The following is a 23,419-nucleotide window of genomic DNA, read 5'->3' as shown; positions in this document are numbered from 1 at the left end:
GTTTTTGTATTAAAATGATGCTTGCAGTAAAGCGCGGTTCTTTGTAGTTTGTTTCTGGTCACGTGACACAGCGTAAGTACTGGCCTATTGGGTTACCGAAACGCTGACCAATCACAGAGCAGCGCAGAAGCTCCGCCCATAGGCCTGACTGTTTCGCTAAACAAATTCTAACCTTCCTCTAACTACTTTATATTGTATATCAGAAGATGTTTCTAGAAGCCAAGAACATCAAGGAGCATGACGAAAGTAAGATACGCGGAGAGACTGGATAAAGATGGCCAAGAATCAACAGGCACACCCTCCAAAGTAAGCCTTTCACTTTCTGTATTACCGGTCATGCTAGGTAGCCAACGCTAGCTAGCTTGCCACGAACGTAATAAATTTAAGCTTTACCAGAACAATACTTTTTTGAAAGTGTTGCCACAAAGTTGGAAGTATTCACTTGTTGGATGTGGCCAAATATTCTAGGGGTTGTCGACTTTCTTTCAACCGTGCAACGCTGCTTAACTACCCAGTCTTCCACTTTCTACGAGGCTGGTCCCCACTCGGGTGGCGGGTACTTGGTGACGTCATGTTAAGCTATTCTGGATCATTACTGCCCCCTCGTGGCCAGATGCCTTTATGTCAAGCTAATGTCTAGATAGACTCCCTTTATTGTCATTGCACAAAAACACAGTACTGAAATTGCCAACGAAATGTCGTTGCCTGGCTCCCATATAATAACAGACACAAAAGAAGATAAGTAATAATAAATAATAATAATAATAATGTGGAGAATAAATCGATAGAATAGACACCAAATGTCTCAATGTTTTGTATCATTACTGCCCCCTCGTGGCCAGAATACGACACTACAGTATATGTCACTTGTATTAGAATATGTTTTGACACAAAACAGCCATCATTTATTAATTAATTACTGAAAAATGACGATATTGTGAGGGAATGATAATGGAGATATTTTTCATTGGATGTGTTTTTTTCATGTGTGAACATCCAGGACAGCTTTGTGCCTGCTGTGGTTCCCCAAGATGACATACATACATCAGTTTCTGGCCAATGTGAGGTATTTGACTTTGCTAAGTAGATGTCCTGGTCCCCTCTACCAAGCTACAGCAGCGTTCCCCACCGGGCTTTCCATGTCGAGCCTTCAAGGTCCCAAGAGCAGCCGAGCTCGAAGCAGATAGGATTCATGAAGAGTACTGTGCTGTGTACTTCTGTGGTGTATTATGCTGTGTACTTTTGTGGTATTATGCTGCTAGATGGAGTGTTGCCGGGAGCTGAAAGCCGGACATTTCTGACTAATTCTCCCGTCCAGAGATAAGGACACGCCCGGCTGACTGCCAGCCAAGAGGAAGCGGCGGCGGTGGTTTCAAACTTGTGAATGTCAGCCGTCTTTGCGCACACACACAAAGCGGGCGGACGCTCGCACATGCGAACGCCATGGCGTGGGCCCTCCAACCACAAGCACGTCGTCTACTTTGAAGGCCAGCGTGCGCAAACACGGTCCACCACAGCGTGACTCACTCCTCCCTCGTGTGCACGGCGAAGCACGGCGAAGCACAACATGCACATGCGTGAGTGTTCAGGCTGCTCGGGCCAAGCCGTTCCTGCCAAATAAGGTTTGATCAGGGTGTGTGCTGGCAGCGGTGGGCCCCTCCCGAGGCGCGGTGTCCAAGTGTACTCTCATGTTGTACCGCCGTGGGCCTTGTGCGGCGCTCGTGGGTCAGATGTTTGTTGTTGATGTTGTCCAGTGCTTTTGTGGAAATGGTTGCAGAATAAGCCTTCTTAGCGTTCTGCTAGCGTTCTGCTAACAGCCTGTTTTTGTGAAGACGTTTGCTTCCACGGCTGAGCCGTCATGGAGGATTTTAGTCCGTTTTTTTACAACTCTGGCAAGTTGTGAGTAAACATGGCCGCTGTTGGCCCCTCAGGAGGACTGAGGGGGAGATGAAAGGAAGCAGTCATGAGGAGGAGGAGGCCAGAGATGAGCTCCCTCGCTGGGGAGGGCTGCTGGAGGCGGGCCTTGGGTGTAACCACGCCCCCTCCTGCCACTTCAAAGTGCAGCTCAGATGCTCGCACACTTCCAGCAGGCTGCTGCTCCGCTTGGAGAAGTTGTCCTTGTTTTCCCCCGAGCGCTGTGCTGGGACCATCTCAACACCACCTCCTCTTTCCTAGGGGTCTGCAGCCAGAAGGAGGGGATCCGCACTGGAGGAGTGGAGAGGTGAGCGGAGGAGGTGAACATCTCCAAGGTGGAGCACGCTGACTAGACAGGAAGTAGAAGAAGACAAAGCGTCATGGCCTCAGAGGAGTCCTGCAGCTTCTCCTCCAGGAAGTCTCCACAGCGACACATGGCCAGAAGGAGCAGCCAGGTTCTCCTCCACCTCTTCCCCAGGACGCTGGTCCTGCTCCTCCTCGCCCAGCAGGCGCAGGCGGCGCTCCACTCCAGCTTCCGCCGCCTGAGCGGCCGTGAGAAGAAGGAGATGCAGAAGGAGATCTTGTCCATCCTGGGTCTGCCGGGGCGGCCCAGGCCCCACCCGCCGCTCAGGCCGCCCTCCTCGGCGCCGCTCTTCATGCTGGACCTGTACCACGCCATGGCTGTGGACGGCGAGGACGACGGCAACGACATCATCGGCCCCGTGGTCAAGCTGAGAGGCGGAGAACGGCGGGCGGCGGCCCACCACCCGGCGCTGCCCACCCTCAGCACGCACACGCCGCTGCTGGGCACCGTGGTCAGCGAGGCCGACACGGTCATGAGCTTCGTCAACCTGGGTGAGTCCTCGCAGGAAGTGGTTTGTTTGTGATTGTGGCCCATCACCATGGCGACCAAAGGGAGCCACACCCCATTTGATGTTTCTACTGGCTTCTTCTTTTCAACGCCGATCTCTAGTGAATCTTCCTCTACTGCCCCCCACGGTATTCCAGCTGCTACTGCCCCCCCTGGTGGCCACTGGATGCATCGTTCCACGATGAGCGTCCAGCTGGTGGCAGTTAGCACAGCATCATTGCTGAGTGTCGTGGTTGCCAGATAGCGAGTGGACCATAGGAACAAGTGGAACGATCAAGCACAGCTATGCTTAGCAGTAGATGTGTTCTGTTAGCTCCACGTGGCGGCCATCATCTCCTCATGCTAGACCTCACTGGAGAAGCACCCGCTTTCTGGGACATGGCCCCTGGGACCATCAGTCCAGGGTGAAATCTATGGAGGATCTATGCTTAGGATAAGCGTAGGGGAGGGGTGAGGATTATGCTGGGGTCAGGATTAGGGTTGGGTTAGGATTAGGGTTGGGTTAGGATTAGGGTTGGGTTAGGATTAGGGTTGGGATTAGGATTAGGGTTGGGTTAGGATTAGGGTTGGGTTAGGATTAGGGTTGGGTTAGGATTAGGGTTGGGATTAGGATTAGGGTTGGGATTAGGATTAGGGTTGGGTTAGGATTAGGATTGGGATTAGGATTAGGGTTGGGTTAGGATTAGGGTTGGGATTAGGATTAGGGTTGGGTTAGGATTAGGGTTGGGATTAGGGTTGGTTTAGGATTAGGGTTGGGATTAGGATTAGGGTTGGGATTAGGGTTGGGATTAGGATTAGGGTTGGGTTAGGATTAGGGTTGGGATTAGGATTAGGGTTGGGATTAGGGTTGGGTTAGGATTAGGATTAGGGTTGGGTTAGGATTAGGGTTGGGATTAGGATTAGGGTTGGGTTAGGATTAAGGCAAAGATGAGTGATTTATGGTGAATGAGATGGAAAGAGCCTATTTTCAGAGGAACAAAGACGGACAAATTAGCAAGGCTATGAATGCTGAATGGCCACTTGATCATTTTCCATATTTAAAGATGTGATGGTTTTAATTGGATGGCAAATGAGTGTAGATGTAACAGGTTACAGTATGGTTACGGTGCATACAGTAGTGTAGATGTAACAGGTTACAGTATGGTTACGGTGCATACAGTAGTGTAGATGTAACAGGTTACAGTATGGTTACGGTGCATACAGTAGTGTAGATGTAACAGGTTACAGTGTGGTTACGGTGCATACAGTAGTGTAGATGTAACAGGTTACAGTGTGGTTACGGTGCATACAGTAGTGTAGATGTAACAGGTTACAGTGTGGTTACGGTGCATACAGTCGTGTAGATGTAACAGGTTACAGTGTGGTTACGGTGCATACAGTAGTGTAGATGTAACAGGTTACAGTGTGGTTACGGTGCATACAGTAGTGTAGATGTAACAGGTTACAGTGTGGTTACGGTGCATACAGTAGTGTAGATGTAACAGGTTACAGTGTGGTTACGTTGCATACAGTAGTGTAGATGTAACAGGTTACAGTGTGGTTACGGTGCATACAGTAGTGTAGATGTAACAGGTTACAGTGTGGTTACGGTGCATACAGTAGTGTAGTAGATGTAACAGGTTACAGTGTGGTTACGTTGCATACAGTAGTGTAGATGTAACAGGTTACAGTGTGGTTACGTTGCATACAGTAGTGTAGATGTAACAGGTTACAGTGTGGTTACGGTGCATACAGTAGTGTAGATGTAACAGGTTACCAGGAGATGAGCGTGTGTGTGTCGTGTGCATGAGTCTATGAGATGGTGATGATGATGATGATGAGTTGAGATGAAGCTGTGTGATGTCTATCAGCCACAGTATAAATATTAGCATGCCCGTCTGGATTGCCTCCTTCCTGCATCAGGACAGCCCCGCCTGATGGGTCCTTTGACCCGCTGCTGTGTTTTGGGCCATTTGGGTCATTTTACCCCCCCCCAGTCCCCCCGTCACCATCTCACCTGTTCTCCTAGCAGGTAGCCCGCTCTTCAGCTTATTAGCGTGCACGTACGCCAGGGAGCGCAGCTGTCCTCCATGAAAGGTCCTGGATGGCCCGCTCCGACAGGAAGGCCAGCGTACCCCAGCAAGATGAAAATGTGGCTGCCGAGGCGGCGACTAAAAATACAAGCCAGGCCTGCAATTATGGTGTGTGTGTGCACAGCAGCTGCTGTGGTGCACGCCAATAAGTGGCTCTAATTACTGCTCTCTCTCTCTCTCTCCCCCTCTCTCTCTCTCTCTGTGGAAGACCATCAAAGCCTCAGGGGTGTCCAAACTGTAGTATCTCCATTTACTGTCCGCCCTGTCTACGTGTGTGTATACACCACTTTATACTCGTGTTCATTTGCAGCGTGCTGGCGTCAGGCTGGAGTGGCAGGGAAGGTATCGGTATGGCAGTCAAAATGATTGTTACCTATCATCATCATCATCACCATCATCATCATCATCATCATCACCATCATCCATGCAGACGTGCTTTTTGTTTTCCTTACTTTTACAATGTTGCCATGCAAGTGATATTGGAAATGGAGCCACCAGATAAGTACACCTACAGTGTACTACTCTACACTATACATAGTGTACTCTACACTATACATAGTGTACTTTACAGTATGTATAGTGTACTCCACAGTATTTATGCTGTGCTCTACACTATGTAGTCATGCTCTTTGAAGAGCCTGTCCCTTTAAGACAAGGATGTCCAAACATTTTCCTCCAGCGAGGCCATCTGTACTGTACTGTACTGTACTGTACTGTACTGTACTGTCCTGTACTGTCCTGTACTGTACTGTACTGTCCTGTACTGTACTGTACTGTACTGTACTGTACTGTACTGTAGTGAATCCTGAAAGCATGATGCTTTGCCACTTTGGTATTTTGTAAAGCAACGCATGTACTACATATGCTAGGAAGTCATACTGTATATACTTTATCATCCACCCATCCAAATCCACCCATCCATCCACCACTCATTCACCGTGTGGTTAGGTGTTTTAAAAAGCCTATTATTAGTATAAACTTCCATCTTTGCTTTTTTTTGGAGCAATCTCCAAATATTTCAACTTTCTTCCAGTTTTCCTCTTGTGACTCTGCCATTGTAAACATAATACAGGAATATGTGATCATATTTTCACTATTATGAAGACGTTCCCCCAAGCTAATCAGACTACAGGATATTGGACTAATGGCTTTAGTCGGTGTGTCGGTGGCCTTCACGGGTTCCTTCATGTTGTGTGTTTGCAGTGGAGCAGGAGCGTGACCTCCTGCAGCCTCGACCGTACTGGAAGGAGTTCCGCTTCGACCTCACCCCGCTTCCGCAAGGCGAGACGGTGACCGCCGCCGAGTTCCGCATCTACAAGACGCTAACGTTGGGCCAGAGGGCCAACAGGACCTTGCACATCTCCGTCTACGAGATCCAGAGAGACAACAGACACAGGTGGCCTTCACAGCGCCCGCCCTCCCTCTGAAGCCCTGACCTCATAGGGTGTGGCTACCGGAAGCACCATGATGGCGTAGCGTTGGCGGCCTCACGTGATGTGTGCTGTCCTCGTAGGGATCCCGAGCTGGTCCTGCTGGACATGCAGTCTGTGCCCGCGGGCCAGGAAGGCTGGTTGGCGTTTGACGTCACCTCGGCCTCCAACCACTGGCTCCTGCACCCGCGTAGCAACCTGGGCATCCGCCTCTACGTGGAAACGGAGGAAGGTGGGCGTCGCTGTTTGACACCGCGTGTGATTGGCTGGGCTCTGAAGACTCCGCTGTCCTGCTCTTCCAGATCGCTCCCTCTCGGCGGCCTGGATCGGGCTGGTGGGCCGCAGGGGTCCTCGCTCCAAGCAGCCCTTCATGGTGACCTTCTTCAGGGAGAGCCAGATCCCCTGTCGACCCCCCCGCGCCGTCAAGACGCACCCCCGCAGGAAGAAGCCCAAATACGACCTTCCCGTCCCCAGCATTCATAGTTAAGTTTGGTTGGATGCTCTTTTACTGGATCATGTGGTCTTCTTACTGACGAGCTGTCACGGCTCACTGACTGACATTTGCCCCCCCCCCCACTCAGATCGAAGTCCCGTCAACAGCGGAGGTCAGCCGTGTAAAAAACACGAGCTCTACGTCAGCTTCAGTGATCTGGGATGGAAGGTGGGAAATCCCTACTTTGGTTCTATCATGTCACATGTCACACGTCACATGTCATATGTCACACGTCACATGTCATATGTCACATGTCACACGTCCATTGTCTGTTGGTCAGGACTGGGTTCTGGCCCCCACAGGCTACTCGGCCTACTACTGTGATGGAGAGTGTTTCTACCCCCTGGGCGCCTGCATGAACGCCACCAACCACGCCCTCATCCAGCAAGTAGTCAGTACCGCTTTTTTCCATTTTATAGAAAAGGCACTGTTGTGTTCAGGGGTTGGTGTGTTTGTGTTATAGTGTGTGTGTGCGTGTGTACCAGTTAACTTAACCGTACCATTAAGTCTACTGGGGTGTCACACTATGTATGTACCTTGTATGTACCACTTCAAAGCTACTACTTCAGATCAACTTCATTCAAGCATGTACTGTACATACATGCTGTATATATGTATATGCAGTACATACATCCATGTCTACTTGGCTAGATAGTGTACATACTGTATATAGTACATGCATGGATAACACATACATAAGTATATCATAGATGTCCATACACGTACTCGTGCAGTATTCTATTTCCTTTCCACTCATGAAAAACTACAGTACTGCTAGTAACTTTGCTGGACCACCAGGCGTAGTTTGCTGTATCTGCCACTTGATGTCGCTCTTGCCAACGTGTTAGCGATGCGAGTGTTGGGGAATCAGACTCTTGCCTCCAGGAACGGTGCAACCTCCATCTTTGTTGATGCAAGTGTTCTGGTTATTGATGAGCAGGTAGAGCATGAAGGAATCACTAGTTAGTCTTCTCTGGTTGTGGAGAACATCACGAAGAGCATAGTCTTCTCTGGTTGTGGAGAACATCACTAAGAGCATAGTCTTCTCTGGTTGTGGAGAACATCACTAAGAGCATAGTCTTCTCTGGTTGTGGAGAACATCACTAAGAGCATAGTCTTCAGTGGTTGTGGAGAACATCACTAAGAGCATAGTCTTCACTGGTTGTGGAGAACATCACTAAGAGCATAGTCTTCACTGGTTGTGGAGAACATCACTAAGAGCATAGTCTTCACTGGTTGTGGAGAACATCACTAAGAGCATAGTCTTCTCTGGTTGTGGAGAACATCACTAAGAGCATAGTCTTCTCTGGTTGTGGAGAACATCACTAAGAGCATAGTCTTCAGTGGTTGTGGAGAACATCACTAAGAGCATAGTCTTCACTGGTTGTGGAGAACATCACTAAGAGCATAGTCTTCTCTGGTTGTGGAGAACATCACTAAGAGCATAGTATTCTCTGGTTGTGGAGAACATCACTAAGAGCATAGTCTTCTCTGGTTGTGGAGAACATCACTAAGAGCATAGTCTTCTCTGGTTGTGGAGAACATCACTAAGAGCATAGTCTTCACTGGTTGTGGAGAACTAAGAGACGTGTCGTCCTTCCTAGCGAGGAGGAGCATCCATCTTGTGTCTGTGTCCCCTCCGCTGAGATGTGTGGAGCTGTAGAGGAATGTTGACATGCATGGATGCGTTATTGAACACGTCATGTTGACTTCCATCACGTCGCCCGTCCAGGTTCACCTTCTCAAACCAGACGAGGTGCCCAAGGCGTGCTGCGCCCCCACCAAGCTGAGCCCCATCTCTGTGCTCTTCTACGACGACAACAACAACGTGATCCTCAAGAAGCATCGCAACATGGTGGTGAAAACCTGCGGGTGTCTTTGAACACACCACCACCACGCTGGCTGGCTGGACTTCTTCTTCTTCTTCTTCTCCAAGTCCTGTTTAGCCAGCACCCCCCTCCCTCCTATGTAAATATCAGCGAGCTCACGTCCTGACTTCCTGTTCCGACACGCTGCTTTGGTTGGAGTCCAAGATGAGTTGGTTCAAGCCGCTTTACACAATTGCTGATCCTTGGTGGAAGCTCCATCGTCATTCCCAAAGGCGTACCAACGTGACCAACACGAAGGCTGGGATTGGACGGGAATATGCTCGTACGTCCGACTCATCAGCTGCCACACCTTGGAGCTCTTTCACACGCTTGGTGGCTGCTGAGGCTGGACCAGAAGAACCCTGACAGGCTGATAGGGCCGTGCGTCCAAGGACCACCACGGGGACCGAGGTGAGCACCGGGTGCGGTGCCCCCGGGTGCCCAGGATGGAGGGGCTCCATCTTGTGTGTCAGGGTTAGTGGGACCCCAGCATGCAGCAAGTACAGCAAGTTGATTTATCCAATGAAGATCTTTATTTATTATTATTATTATTATTATTTTACACGGCTGTTCTTCCCCAGTCTCTCCCTCCCTGTGCTCGCGTGGTTCATGGTCCACAGCGTGTGTACTTCCAAGTGTGTACTGTGTAGTACTTCATCAAGTGGTTGTTTGTCTAAAGTAATGAAAAGATCACACTAAAACTAATTTTGGTTTATTTTTTCATCCACATCATACAACATTGATTTGACGGCTGGCGCTTTTAGCTCGATGGCTAGCGCTCAACCTCTCATCTTGCATTCAGGGGAGGGCGGGGCTGGCTCAACAAGATGGCCGCCATCAAAACTAGTCAGGTGGAACTCCATGAAGAGCATCAGGCAATTATCCTTCCAGTTACTCTAAACCTTGGACCTGTGGGTCTCTGCTCGTCAGCACCCCGCGGTAGCCACGCCCTCCTCTCCGGGGCTCCGCCCCCCAATCAGTGCACAGGTGGCAGCCCTGGGACAAAGTGGCGTCTGTCATTTCAGCAACCTTCCCTCGTCCGTGAGCCGGTAAGTCTGCCTTTTCCATTGCTTGTGCAACGTCAGGACTCAACCTTTTATTGGCGTGGTGGCGACACGACATTCGTTACCGTCACTTTTTCTGGCACTTCGGGGGTGGAATTCATCTTGATTGCTCACGATTTGGTCGGGATTTTGCAGTTGTATACTAGGTCTACAGGTGATGCGTTCAGTGACCGACCGTAATCAGAACTTTCACTCGTGTATTCTATATCAAAGTTTTGTTATTTATGCACCCGACACACATGTAGTATGTACACATGGTACATAAGCAAATAAGATCGATGCAGTGTATACCGGGGCATACATTATACCTGTAAACACTCTTGTTTACCTCGTAAAACTCTTAACCCCCGTTAGCTAGCAGGTTAAATGTGCCTTGTTGGAACCACGTCGTTAGCTAGCAGGTTAAATGTGCCTTGTTGTCAGCTAAGCTAGCAGGTTAAATGTACGGCGGATATCGGAACAACTTAAGCAGCCTTCAAAGTAAGAGCCACGCTTAAATTAAAAATGTTCAATTTGTATTCTGCAACAAAAGAAACTAAACGCAACTAATCAAAACAAGCAAGCTATTTATGAACGACACAGTAAAATAATGTTTTGGTTTAAAAGTATTTTCCTCAGCACAAGCTGTTGTGTGTGTGTGTATAGAAATAATAAACGTGAATTCGGCTCGCCTTCAAAGTAAGAGTCTTAGAGTTTACCCTAATATCGGTGCCAGATGAAATATGTATAATAGCTATTATACATAGCTAAGATGGAATTAGCAAGATTAGCATGGTTCAATCAAATAGTTTCCTTTTAAAATCTAGGCAGAATGTTTTGTCAGCCCTGCAAATAAAAATAATTTGTCTTGTGCTAAAAAGCTGCAAAGTACAGTTAGGTAGGATGTGACGTCACGGATAACCCAGACATAACTGGCTTCAAAAATAACCGCCAATAACTCGGCACTGACGCAGTTTACTGTATCTGCCACTTGATGTCGCTCTTGCCAACGTGTTAGCGATGCGAGTGTTGGGGAATCAGACTCTTGTTTTGCTTCCATTGAACAAATAGTCGTGTTGTATTTCACCAGTCGTCTTTATGTGGACGTGACAAGGAAAACCTCCACGTTAGCCAACCACTGGTGTGCGCTTCACTCCGATGTTTTCCTATGCACTATCCACTTGGTGGCGGTGTATTGCTGTCGGCCAGGAAAAGAAAACCGGAAGTTGTCTCGCGAGGCGGGCTCGATGACTGCGTTTATGAAACGTTAACCGCGTAGCTATTTTGCATTTTTGGTACAAATACGACACCAGTGTGTTTGTGTTTTGTATTGACCTTTGTTTTCGATGCTTTTATAAAACTGTTGTGACGCGGTTGTATGGAATTGTTTGCCGTCGCTTTCTATTGGACCGACGGGAACCACGTGATCGTGTCAAGATGGGTCGTTCGCACGAATTGTTCATTTTAAGCCATTAAAAAGAGCATCATTACATCATATATCATGTAAATAAAGTATACGGTTGTTGTGTGGCTTCCTGCTATGTGGCGTCCTTAGTTTCCGCGTGTAACCGTCACTTTAGATTGTTGTGTTAGGAATCAGGTGCTGCCTCGGACTGCTTGGAGGTATCGCTTCTCGGCCTTTTGGCTAAGATCAAGTGTAGTATCTGTTCTTATCAGTTTAATATCTGATACTCCCCTACCCGGGGACCATATATTAAATGGATTTTTGGAACAGGGAGATGGAATAGGGGCTTGCTCCGTCCACTCCGCGCATCGACCTGGTATTGCAGTACCTCCAGGAACGGTGCAACCTCCATCTTTGTTCAAATCAATTTCCCCATGCTAAAGTTAGCTTACGTAGTAGCGTATAGTAGCTAGCTCATATTATCAGAGTCGTGGTATTCTTACCGGAAGCGGGTTCCAAGATGCGCGAGACGTTCACGTTCAGTCATTTTTACCACAGCGCTCGTGCGACATCACGTGTCTTGATACAGTTTTTAATATATGAACATAAATGTAATACCGCCCAATATACCGCCCCGTATAATTTTATTCGTGACTTTCATTGAAATACTATAAAGAACAGAATCCGTCCAAACATGATTACCTCGTCTTTTTTCCAGCGCCTAAAAAAACAATTGATGGAACCAAGAGAGGGCTTAAATTGAATGAGGTTTTTTACAAAAGATGTTTTTTACAAAAGACCAACACGCCATCTTCTTTCACGTTTATTTCCAAACGGCACAAAAGTGTATGTATGGCATGATTTTATTTGTTTAGCAAGCAGATCACAACCATGGAGAAAGAAAAGAACTATTATTGATCTCTATAAATATGATGTGACATATAAAAAGATAAAAACAACACAGTGAAGGCTTGTTTTCGAAGCATTACAAAAGAAATGTGATAGTCTGCAGATAGAAAAGCATCTGTAGTCATACACTATGGAGACATGTAATACAACATGTGGCCTCTAGGGAGCAGGCTTTTATACCTCGACGATTAAAAAAAGTGTGTTGGGGGGGGGGGGGGTACAAGTACAAATACTACACGTATTCACATTATCATAGCAAGTTACTACCTCCAGAATGTCTTTGTAGTGTGATTATGTATTTACATGGCAAAATGAAAGCGTGAGCAACGATCCTGACGTGAAATTAGCGCTCTTTGATATAAATAATAAATAGTACAAACCAGTCTGATGGCGCCCAGGCGAGGGTTGAGGTTAGCATAAAGTACGAAAGGTGGGGAGGGGCGTGCAGTGGGTGGTGTGCGCACTGACGTCTTGTTTGAGGCCGACGACCGGGGGGGGTCCTTGCGGGTTTTGAGGGACCCGGGTGGAGGCGATGTTAGTGCGGCTATAAATGCTTGACTCAAGGAGGGTCAGACGCTCAAACATGCATGAAGGCGAGCTAAAAGTCCTTGGTGGTGGTAAAAAGCCGCAAGTCAGCATCGACATTGGTAGGCTGGCTTGACGAGGCCCCGCCCCCCCTTCTACTGGGGCTTGTCCGTCTTGTGCGCCGTGAGGAAGGCCATGCCGTGGGTCCGGAAGTGGGTGTTGAGGTCTGAGGCCTTGTCGAAGCGGCGCCCGCACACCTTGCAGATGAGATTGCCGTCGGCGTCCTCCAGGCCCTGCGGGGAGGCGGCGGCGGCGGAGGGCGAGACATCGGGAGAGGCGCGCGGCGCACCGCGGTCGCCCTCGGCCTGGTTGTCCCTCACGCGGTGAGTAATGAAGCGGTGGCGCCCCAGGGAGCCGGCCGAAGCGAAGCAGACGCCGCACTGCAGGCACTGGAAGGAAGCCGTGTCGGCACGGTGCTGCGGGATGTGGCGCTGAAACTCGGCGCCGTCCTCGGTGGAAAAGCCGCACGGCACGCAGCGGAAAATGCTACTTTCTTCCTCTAACTCTCCCACAGACGCCCTGGTTCTCTTGGTGGGGACGCCTCCTTCCTCGCCGTCCTCCGCCGTGTTCTCGTCCTCGTCTCCCAGCTTGCCTCCGGGAGCCCCGCCCTCGCCGTCCTGCTCTGAGGAACTTCCTGGACCTTCGGCGCCGGCGGCCGCACGCTTCCTCACCACGGGGGTCACCTGAGGGGCCGAGAGGAGAACGTCCAGACAGGATGGAGTCATGTGATGAGGTGAGCATCACAAGCTGTGATGGATAACGCTTGGCCAACCGGTGATGACGCTGCATCGCTAGCGGCCTCCCCACCATCGTGATCCATCTCCGCCAATGTCACATGGGCGTGGAAAGGTCAAAGGTGCTTTACCATAGAGCAGGCAGCGAGTGCTGCGTTTACTGTACAGCGTGGGATAGTGTTGCGTTTACTGTACAGCGTGGGATAAAGTGCTGTTTATTGTACAGCGTGGGATAGAGTGCTGCGTTTACTGTACAGTGTAAAACAGAGTGCTGCGTTTACTGTACAGTGTAAAACAGAGTGCTGCGTTTACTGTACAGTGTGGGATAGAGTGCTGCGTTTACTGTACAGTGTAAAACAGAGTGCTGCGTTTACTGTACAGTGTGGGATAGAGTGCTGCGTTTACTGTACAGTGTAAAACAGAGTGCTGCATTTACTGTACAGTGTAAAACAGAGTGCTGCATTTACTGTACAGTGTGGGATAGTGTGCTGCGTTTACTGTACAATGTGGGATAGTGTGCTGCGTTTACTGTACAGTGTAAAACAGAGTGCTGCATTTACTGTACAATGTGGGATAAAGTGCTGTTTATTGTACAGCGTAGGATAGAATGCTGCGTTTACTGTACAGTGTGGGATAGAGTGCTGCGTTTACTGTACAGTGTGGGATAGAATGCTGCGTTTACTGTACAGTGTGGGATAGAATGCTGCGTTTACTGTACAGTGTGGGATAGAGTGCTGCGTTTACTGTACAATGTGGGATAGTGTGCTGCGTTTACTGTACAGTGTGGGATAGTGTGCTGCGTTTACTGTACAGTGTGGGATAGAGTGCTGCATTTACTGTACAGTGTGGGATAGAGTGCTGCGTTTACTGTACAGTGTGGGATAGAGTGCTGCATTTACTGTACAGTGTAAAACAGAGTGCCATGCTAAATGTCTATCATCCCCCCCCAGGACTCACCTGTCCATCAGAGCTTCTGTGCTTGAGTCGAATGTGTTTGTCCAGCAAGAAGCGACTGCCAAAGGTACGTTTGCCTTCTGTGCAATACCTGCAACAATATTCATATTCATATTCATATTCATATTCATATTCAACACGTCCAAATATGGAATATGGATCCCTACAGCCTCTTCAGGCACTAACAGAGCTGTTACAAAGGCTTTGCTACACGTACCATGGTATACACATACCATGTATCTCTGTATACCAAGGTATACACATACCAAGGTATACACATACATGGTATAATATTATTATTATAATTATAATACCCGTACATGGAAATACCATGGTATACAGATACATGGTATACATGTATTTCATGGTATTTCCATGTATGGGTATTATAATCATCATAAATGGATGTATTGATAATGTATTATCCAATATACCTTGATAGAAGGGGTAGTGATACACCATGGTATTTCCATGTAAAGGTATTATAATCATCATAAATAATGTATTGATAATGTATTATCCAATATACCTTGATAGAAGGGGTAGTGATACACCATGGTATTTCCATGTAAAGGTATTATAATCATCATAAATAATGTATTGATAATGTATTATCCAATATACCTTGATAGAAGGGGTAGTGATACACCATGGTATTTCCATGTATGGGTATTATAATCATCATAAATAATGTATTGATAATGTATTATCCAATATACCTTGATAGAAGGGGTAGTGATACACCATGGTATTTCCATGTATGGGTATTATAATCATCATAAATAATGTATTGATAATGTATTATCCAATATACCTTGATAGAAGGGGTAGTGATACACCATGGTATTTCCATGTATGTAAAGGTATTGTAATCCTACATGGATGTATTATATAATATACCTTCATAGAAGTGGTAGTGTTTATTCATAGTATCCTGGCCGGTTAAACTGCCCCCCGCCCCCCCTTGCTGGAGGGGGCGGGGCGTGGAGGTTGTGGCTGATTGGAACTTGCCTTGACAGATTTGGCCCAGACCTGAGGTGGTCCACCTTTTAATGCTGTTATGGAGGCCCCCGCTTTCCCTGGCGACCATCCCAAGACTGGTGGCAGACTAACACCCCCCCCCCCCCCCACACCCCCCACCACCCCCCGACATGACCATCTACCAACTGGACTACCATCTCTACTTCCTCTTTATATACCTACAATGTGGCATAGGTCGCCCCCCTCCATCCCTCATCCCCCCCCCACAAATGAGGATGATGATGTCATGGAATGTTCATGGTTGTTCTTCTAAAGGCCTTTCTGTGTCTGATGGACCAATATATTACTAAATAAATAAACTTCACCTGTGCAATACTGCTTTGTGTACTAGCGTGTACCCACGACAGAAGTAGTGTACTAGTGTGTACCCGTGAGAGAAGTAGTGTACTAGCGTGTACCCACGAGAGAAGTAGTGTACTAGCGTGTACCCACGAGAGAAGTAGTGTACTAGCGTGTACCCACGAGAGAAGTAGTGTACTAGCGTGTACCCGTGAGCTAGTAGTAGCGTACTAGCGTGTACCCGTGAGATAGTAGTAGCTCACTAGCGTGTACCCGTGAGAGAGTAGTAGCGTACTAGCATGTACCCGTGAGAGAGTAGTAGCGTACTAGCGTGTACCCGTGAGATAGTAGTAGCTCACTAGCGTGTACCCGTGAGAGAGTAGTAGCGTACTAGCGTGTACCCGTGAGAGAGTAGTCGTAGCGTACTAGTGTGTACCCGTGAGAGAGTAGCAGTGTACTAGCGTGTACCCGTGAGAAAGTAGCAGTGTACTAGCGTGTACCCGTGAGAAAGTAGCAGTGTAGTAGCGTGTACCCATGAGAAAGTAGCAGTGTAGTAGCGTGTACCCATGAGAAAGTAGCAGTGTAGTAGCGTGTACCGATGAGAAAGTAGTAGTGTAGTAGCGTGTACCCATGAGAAAGTAGTAGTGTAGTAGCGTGTACCCATGAGAAAGTAGCAGTGTAGTAGCGTGTACCCATGAGAGAGTAGTAGCGTACTAGCGTGTACCCGTGAGAAAGTAGCAGTGTAGTAGCGTGTACCCGTGAGAAAGTAGCAGTGTAGTAGCGTGTACCCATGAGAGAGTAGCAGTGTACTAGCGTGTACCCGTGAGAAAGTAGCAGTGTAGTAGCGTGTACCCATGAGAGAGTAGTAGTGTAGTAGCGTGTACCCGTGAGAAAGTAGCAGTGTAGTAGCGTGTACCCATGAGAAAGTAGCAGTGTACTGGCATGTACCCGTGAGAAAGTAGCAGTGTAGTAGCGTGTACCCGTGAGAGAGTGGTAGTGTACTAGCGTGTACCCGTGAGAGAGTGGTAGTGTACTAGCGTGTACCCGTGAGAGAGTAGTAGTGTACTAGCGTGTACCCATGAGAAAGTAGCAGTGTAGTAGCGTGTACCCATGAGAAAGTAGTAGTGTAGTAGCGTGTACCCATGAGAGAGTAGTAGTGTAGTAGCGTGTTCCCATGAGAGAGTAGCAGTGTAGTAGCGTGTACCCATGAGAGAGTAGCAGTGTACTAGCGTGTACCCATGAGAAAGTAGTAGTGTACTAGCGTGTACCCATGAGAAAGTAGTAGTGTACTAGCGTGTACCCATGAGAGAGTAGTAGTGTAGTAGCGTGTACCCATGAGAGAGTCGCAGTGTAGTAGCGTGTACCCGTGAGAAAGTAGTAGTGTAGTAGCGTGTACCCATGAGAGAGTAGTAGTGTAGTAGCGTGTACCCATGAGAGAGTAGTAGTGTAGTAGCGTGTACATACTGGCAATGGAAGACCCTCTTGTTGCCCTCGTGGATGACCCTCTCGTGGCGGCGGAGGCTGGAGGAGGTGCTGAAGTTGCCTCCACAGATGCGACAGGGGAACTGGCGGCCAACAAGGGGACGGTCAAGGTCAAGGAGATGCGGCAGTGAGTACCATACCAAAGCTCACGGGTGCCCCACCTTGCCGTGCTCCATCTTGACGTGAGTGAGATAGTCGTCGTTGTCGGTGAAGGTGCTGTGACACTGCGGGCAGGTCCACTCCGTCTGGGTGCTGGGATGGGCGCCGCCGCCGCCGGCTGCCGTCGGCGCCTCGAAGTCGTCGTCCGCATCGTCTTCGTCGTCGTCGTCCTCGTCGTCTTCCTCCTCGTGATCCCGCCCCCAGTCCTCGCCGTCAGAGTTGTCGGGCTTGGCGGAGGGTTTGGCCTTGAGGCCGGACGGGCCGGACGCGGGGGCCAGGGCGGCACCGGAGGCGTCCGACGCGGCGTCCTGTTTGGCTGCCGGGCCTCTGTGCGTCGTCTGGTCACAAGACAAGAGCCATTACATCACCGAGGTCATCACAGACGGGTCAAGACGCCGCCCCCCTCCTTGGGAAGGGGGGAGCGGGCACGAGGCCCGACCTGCGTCCACGAGGCCCGACCTGCGTCCACGTTCCTTTCAGACGGAAGGACAAAAGGTCATGTGACGGTGGCATCAGGACGAGCGACCCACCTTGATGTGCTCCATCATGGACCCCTTCTGGGCGTACAGCTTGGTGCAGTCGGGGCACTTGAACACGTGCACCTTTTGCTTGGCCAAGTGCGTGTCGAAGTGCATGTAGAGCAGGGGCTTCTGGGTGAAGACGGTGTCGCACATCACACACTTGTAGATCATCCTGCAGACACGCAACATGGCGGTCAGCGTGGCTGGCGCCCAAAGTCGCCTGGCAGGCGAGCGGCGGGGCATACTTGGCCTGTCCTCCCGTGAGCGCGGGGTGCTGCGTGCCGATGTGGCTCTGGGCGCTCGGGGACGATTTGAAGGCCATGGGGCAGCTGGGACACTTGTGGAAGACCTCGCAATGAGCCGTCTGGATGTGGGACTTGATGGAGTTCAGCCCCCCGAAGACCACCTGGCAGCTGGCGCACCTGGAGCGCGACACAACCTTCTTTCAGCGTCCCACGGAATCCCGCGCCTTTCGGAGTGGCGTGCTCACCTGTAGCCGATGCGCCTGGCAAAGTGCAGGCAGGCCTCCTCCAGGTGGGCCTGGAAACTGGCCTGCCGGGCCACGCCCCCGCACTCGGGGCACACGTGAGGCGCCTTGTGTTTGTGGACCCTCTGGTGGGCCGACACGGCGCACGAGTTGGGCAGCATCATGGGAGGCGAGCACTGTGAGCACGTCTGCAAAAGAACAGCGACGTTACACGCCACGCGTGATGACGCACACGTCCCATTCTACGCCACGCGTGATGACGCACACGTCCCGTTCTACGCCACGCGTGATGACGCACACGTCCCGTTCTACGCCACGCGTGACGACGCGCACGTCCCGTTCTACGCCACACGTGACGACGCGCACGTCCCGTTCTACGCCACACGTGATGACGCGCACGTCCCGTTCTACGCCACACGTGATGACGCGCACGTCCTGTTCTACGCCACACGTCCCGTTCTACGCCACACGTGATGACGCGCACGTCCCGTTCTACGCCACACGTGATGACGCACACGTCCCGTTCTACGCCACACGTGATGACGCACACGTCCCGTTCTACGCCACACGTGATGACGCGCACGTCCCGTTCTACGCCACACGTGATGACGCGCACGTCCCGTTCTACGCCACACGTGATGACGCACACGTCCCGTTCTACGCCACACGTCCCGTTCTACGCCACCTGTCCCGTTCTACGCCACACGTGATGACGCACACGGTTCTACGCCACACGTGATGACGCACACGTCCCGTTCTACGCCACACGTGATGACGCACACGTCCCGTTCTACGCCACACGTGATGACGCACACGTCCCGTTCTACGCCACACGTGATGACGCGCACGTCCCGTTCTACGCCACACGTGATGACGCACACGTCCCGTTCTACGCCACACGTCCCGTTCTACGCCACCTGTCCCGTTCTACGCCACACGTGATGACGCACACGGTTCTACGCCACACGTGATGACGCACACGTCCCGTTCTACGCCACACGTGATGACGCACACGTCCCGTTCTACGCCTCCTCACCGAATTGGGCGCGGCTCGGATCTGCTGGAAGTGTGTGATCAGCGCCGCCTTGCTGGAGAACTGCGTTTGGCACTCGGGACACTTGTAGTTGTTGTAGTGAAGACTCTCGGCCTTCTTGCACGGCAGGGGCATCAGCGCTTGGGGAGTGCGGCGCACCTGGCGCACCTGGCCGCCCGTGGCCGTGGACCCCGCGTCCTTCATCGGGCTGGAGCCGGCTGAGGCGGCGGCGGCGGCTCCGGGCGTGGCGGCGGCAGAGGAGGGAGAGGACGACGAAGAGGAGAGGACGCCTGGTGGAGAGAGGTCAGTGATGTTAAGTCGCCTGCTGTCCATGAAGGCAAGCAGGCTTCGCTACACATCTTAAAAGCAAACTACCCGTCACCTTGTTTCAGCTAACAGGCTAACCTAGCATAATGTTGCTGTGACTGATGTTAGCGCTGTAGCTGTTGCCCCCCCCCACCGGTGAGAACCTTTCATGTGGCATGGTCATAAAAATACATATTAATAATGCATATTATTCATTGGAAATAAATAGGATTTTAGTTCAAAAATAAAATGTACACTTCCCCCCTCGGCCATCTCTGTGTGGAGTTTGCATGTTCTCTCGCCCCCCCCATTCCAAAAACATGCTAGGTTAATTGTCCACTCCAAATTGTCCATAGGTATGAATGTGAGTGTGAATGGTTGTTTGTCTATATGTGCCCTGGGATTGGCTGGCCACCAGTCCAGGGTGTACCCCGCCTCTCCCCAAAGACAGCTGGGATAGGCTCCAGCACGCCCACGACCCTCGTTAGGATAAGCGGTAGAAAACGAATGAATGAAAATATAGTTAGAAATCCCAAACTCTTTCATGCTTGCGACTGGTCCTTGAACGCACCATCGTGTGTGCCATGCAGATAGCCTGTACTGTATTTCACCTCCTATTTCTGCCATATGCTGACACTATGATTTGATGAGCTTATTGAGTGCTAATGCGGATGATTGATGCTACCAATAGCGACGTTACGATACGATACACGTGTAACGTGACATGTCTCCTGTGGTGGAATCAACATGCGTGTTGTGTACAGCATTTTTTCAATATCGGTTTTCATGATGGGGAAAAATCGGGTACCGCTATCGGGTGGGCTTCCCTAGTTACCACAGCGAAAGGTGAGTGGGGGTCTTACTGGCGACGGGCGTGACGTCCTGCTGCCCGATCATCTGCTCCACGGTGACGGGCCTCATGACGAGGTGCGAGCACTGCATGACCAGGCCGCGCTCCTTGTGCTCGCGGGCGTGCAGCAGCAGGCTGCACTTGTTGAAGAAGGCCAGCCGCTTGGCGCAGTGGTTGCACGTCACCTCGATGCGCAGCGAGCGCCGGTCGTAGTGGCGAGCCAGGCTGCGCTCCAGCGCGAAGGCGTCGCCGCACTCCAGGCAGCGGTAACCCGTGGCCGGCAGCGGGAGACCCCACTCCGGGGGCGGCGGCGCCGAGAGGTCGGGCTTATAGCTGGGCAGGAGGTTCTTACTGTTGAGGATCTTGTTAAAGGCCTCCACCAGGCTGGACTGGCTTCTGGAGATGACAGCACCCGTGCTGTTCACGATGGAGGCGGGCTTACTGGACTGGGGGGGGCCGCCCCCTCCCTTGGTGGCCGTCCTCACACTGATCCCACCGGCAGCGACTGAGAACTTGGGGGAGGAGGCCACGGCAGGCGTGGCAGGAAGAGCGGCGGCGGACTTTGTGATGTTCACGGCGGTGACGGACACCTTGGCCTTGTCGGCGGTGGCCATCTTGTTTTGCACTTTAGTGGCAGCGGCGAGCATGACGCTGCTCGCGGCGAGCGTGGACACGGGGAGGGCGTTGAGGGCGCTGACTTTCTGCTGCTGAGACGTGTCGGTCTTTTGGGTCTTGCTCGCCAACGCCTTACGCTCCCCGCCTCCTTTGGGGTCCTGACCTTTCCCCCCAGCACCGCCTTTTGGGGCCACCCTGGTGACCGTTCTCGTTATCCCACCAGTAGAGGTCTTGATGGTTTTTATCCTGACCTTCAGGGGCCGCGAGGGAGCCCCCGAAGTAGCCGGTGGGACAAGCCCCGCCCCCTCGCCCTCAGCAGGAACCACTTTAGGCTTGCCCACGTCCACCTCCATCTTCTCCTCGCTGGAGTCGTCTGCCTTGTCAGCGTTCCTGTCCACCACCTTATCTACACCGTTGCCCACCTCCATCTCCTCCTCCTCCTCCTTGGGCTCCCTCAGGTCCGCAGCAGGTGGCGTGGGGGCCACAGCCGGGCTGGAGCACCTTTTGGCGGACGCCGCTTGAGCAGTGGATTTGGGCATCTCCGGTTCGGGGCTCTCCGGCGAGTCCCTCTCCTCGATGACGTGTTCTGGGTGCTTCTCCTCCAACTGGGGGTTGTCTGTGGATCCTGACTGAAGGGTCAGTGACGTCCCCTGGGGCGTGTCCCCCGATTTAGGCTGAGATGGAGTGGACGACTTGGACTGGTCTGACTTGTAACGGCGGTTCATCTGACTGGAACCTGGCGAGTCCGGATTCTCCTGGATCACGAGCGGACTGTCCAAATCCACGTCAGAATCCTCCTCTTCTTCCTCCATCTGCTGCTGCTGATAGCCGGCCATTTTGGGGGCGCCGTTAAAAGGCTTGGGTGCGTGCAGCGGATGTGACGAGAGCGCAGCAGGCGGGGTGGGGAGCGACTTCGCGGGCGGGAAATAAGTCGGGGCGAGTCCGGCGGAGGACGAGGGCAGCGGCGCTTTGAGGCCGTCCGCTCTCTCCTGTCCCGTGTCCTGCTGCTGCTGCAGCAGCTGCATCTTCCTGGCCCGGCCCACAGGATCTCCAGAACCGGGGCCTAGTAGAGGTTTAAGTCTGTTAAAAATGTTCCCCCCTTGTTTGGCTGCCTTGGCGGGACCGGCGCCCGACGTTTCCGCCGCCACTTTTGGGACATTCATTGGCCAGGGGGCGCCGTTGGACTGGCTGATGGTAGACACCCCAAAACCGTTGTGGTTGAGAACATCCGATTCTGCCATCCCCGGGGCACACGCTCCAAGACGGGGCCCCACGTCCACCCCTGCGATCACATCAATAGCATCCTGGTCCGTGTCCGTGTCCTCTCCATCCTCCGCCTCCACGCGCACCTTATTTTTCACAATCACGCTAACAATGGAGGTGTCCCCCTGAGGGTCCGAGGGGCTCATGGACGACCCCACCACGTTATCCGTCTTTCCCAAAGGCGCCCCAGTGGCTGCGTGCGGTCCCTCTGCCTCATCAGGGGCAGACTGGATGGCCTCCTTGGCATCGATGTCGGGGATGTCGAACGCTGCCAACAGGTCATCAAAATCTGGGGTCTTCATGTCCCCCATAACGGGATTAACGCCTGTGAAGGCAAACCAGTTAGCCACATTGTATATGGTCATTGGGCCTAGGATGGAATCATGCACATCAGGTGACGAGACAAGGAGGAAACACAACCTTAGACGTTGGAAAGCGACACTTGGGCTTGACATGCAGTGACGGGGCACAGCAGGCCAGTGGTATAGGCTAGCTAGGCTAGCTATGCTAACTATGCTAGCTAGCGAGCTAAGATGCAATCATTCCTGATACGTTAGCATTAGCCAGCTAGCGCGCTAGCAACCAAACCCCTCCTTCCCCTCGCAGGTCCGACAATAAATGTGCTATGAATGGGAAATATGGCTGCTTTCGTGGTTTCGGGGCACGTTGGTCACCCACACGGTTAGGATTGGAGTGGCCGTTCGGGCATAGAAGCGTCGGTTCCTCGGCGCTAACATTGTGCCTTTTCCCGACTGGGGCTGGCTAGCTGGCCGCTGAGCTCCAGCCAACACGGAGAGAAGGGGTCACCGAGCTAACGAGCTAGCGTTCGCCATTTAAAAGGGAAAAAAGGCAAAGCGGGCAGCTTTGCTGAGGAATGGCGTGACAGCCATCGCAACCCGCACATTGCCGGCTCGATGATGACGCAGAAAGTGATGGCGGGGATGAGGATGGTCGGTTTTATAGTTCGTGCATTTTGATTGTTTACCTGGATGTGCGATTTCCGACTATCCGAGCTGGTTTTCAGACGAAAATGCGGCGCTTCCCGTCACGTGACCGCCGACGTCCAACCAGCGTCAAAACGCATGGACCCAAACACTGTCTTTAA

General features: G+C 51.4%; 2 protein-coding genes and 1 non-coding gene across 4 annotated transcripts; 2 read left to right on the top strand and 1 right to left on the bottom strand.

The window, feature by feature from the left end:
* The first annotated feature begins 123 nt into the window (after window positions 1–123).
* On the top strand, window positions 124–16,114 carry bmp8a (bone morphogenetic protein 8a). Its single transcript, XM_058046395.1, has 11 exons — window positions 124–306; window positions 2,176–2,769; window positions 6,061–6,253; window positions 6,371–6,519; window positions 6,590–6,769; window positions 6,869–6,948; window positions 7,061–7,171; window positions 8,513–9,697; window positions 13,105–13,323; window positions 14,275–14,345; window positions 15,298–16,114. Exons 2-8 carry the CDS (start codon window positions 2,295–2,297, stop codon window positions 8,660–8,662), a joined length of 1,338 nt encoding a protein of 445 aa, XP_057902378.1. The 5' UTR covers window positions 124–306; window positions 2,176–2,294; the 3' UTR covers window positions 8,663–9,697; window positions 13,105–13,323; window positions 14,275–14,345; window positions 15,298–16,114.
* On the top strand, window positions 11,317–11,506 carry LOC131102447 (U2 spliceosomal RNA). The gene has a single exon (XR_009119442.1). It is a non-coding gene; the product is annotated as a U2 spliceosomal RNA (small nuclear RNA).
* On the bottom strand, window positions 11,874–23,397 carry znf687b (zinc finger protein 687b). Of its 2 annotated transcripts, none has more exons than XM_058046387.1 (10): window positions 22,735–23,293; window positions 20,450–22,639; window positions 19,284–19,570; window positions 18,251–18,435; window positions 18,006–18,182; window positions 17,770–17,932; window positions 17,242–17,577; window positions 17,063–17,163; window positions 14,282–14,369; window positions 11,874–13,273 (listed from the first exon to the last, which is right to left on the bottom strand). In XM_058046387.1, the coding sequence occupies exons 2-10, from the start codon at window positions 22,623–22,625 to the stop codon at window positions 12,686–12,688; spliced, it is 4,101 nt and encodes a 1,366-aa protein (XP_057902370.1). In that variant the 5' UTR covers window positions 22,626–22,639; window positions 22,735–23,293; the 3' UTR covers window positions 11,874–12,685. The 2 variants fall into 2 exon arrangements, with proteins under 2 accessions (XP_057902370.1, XP_057902371.1); XM_058046388.1 differs by lacking the exon at window positions 22,735–23,293 and adding an exon at window positions 23,300–23,397 and having other exon boundaries at window positions 11,876–13,273.
* Between the last annotated feature and the right edge of the window lie 22 nt (window positions 23,398–23,419).

Source organism: Doryrhamphus excisus, chromosome 14 (assembly GCF_030265055.1).
Source record: "Doryrhamphus excisus isolate RoL2022-K1 chromosome 14, RoL_Dexc_1.0, whole genome shotgun sequence".
In the NCBI taxonomy this organism is placed as follows: domain Eukaryota; kingdom Metazoa; phylum Chordata; class Actinopteri; order Syngnathiformes; family Syngnathidae; genus Doryrhamphus; species Doryrhamphus excisus.
Note: the sequence above shows the minus strand (reverse complement) of the source record. Positions and strands in the feature narration are given on the sequence as shown.

Excerpts from the sequence above, each read along its gene's own strand:
- bmp8a (XM_058046395.1), top strand. The coding sequence starts at position 2,295 with ATGGCCTCAGAGGAGTCCTGCAGCTTCTCCTCCAGGAAGTCTCCACAG. Across the intron at positions 6,254-6,370 it reads CAGAGAGACAACAGACACAG|GGATCCCGAGCTGGTCCTGC; the intron begins GTGGCCTTCACA and ends CTGTCCTCGTAG. Across the intron at positions 6,520-6,589 it reads CTACGTGGAAACGGAGGAAG|ATCGCTCCCTCTCGGCGGCC; the intron begins GTGGGCGTCGCT and ends CTGCTCTTCCAG.
- znf687b (XM_058046388.1), bottom strand. The coding sequence starts at position 22,625 with ATGGGGGACATGAAGACCCCAGATTTTGATGACCTGTTGGCAGCGTTC. Across the intron at positions 18,436-19,283 it reads TCCGAGCCGCGCCCAATTCG|ACGTGCTCACAGTGCTCGCC; the intron begins GTGAGGAGGCGT and ends GTTCTTTTGCAG. Across the intron at positions 18,183-18,250 it reads GCCAGGCGCATCGGCTACAG|GTGCGCCAGCTGCCAGGTGG; the intron begins GTGAGCACGCCA and ends GTCGCGCTCCAG.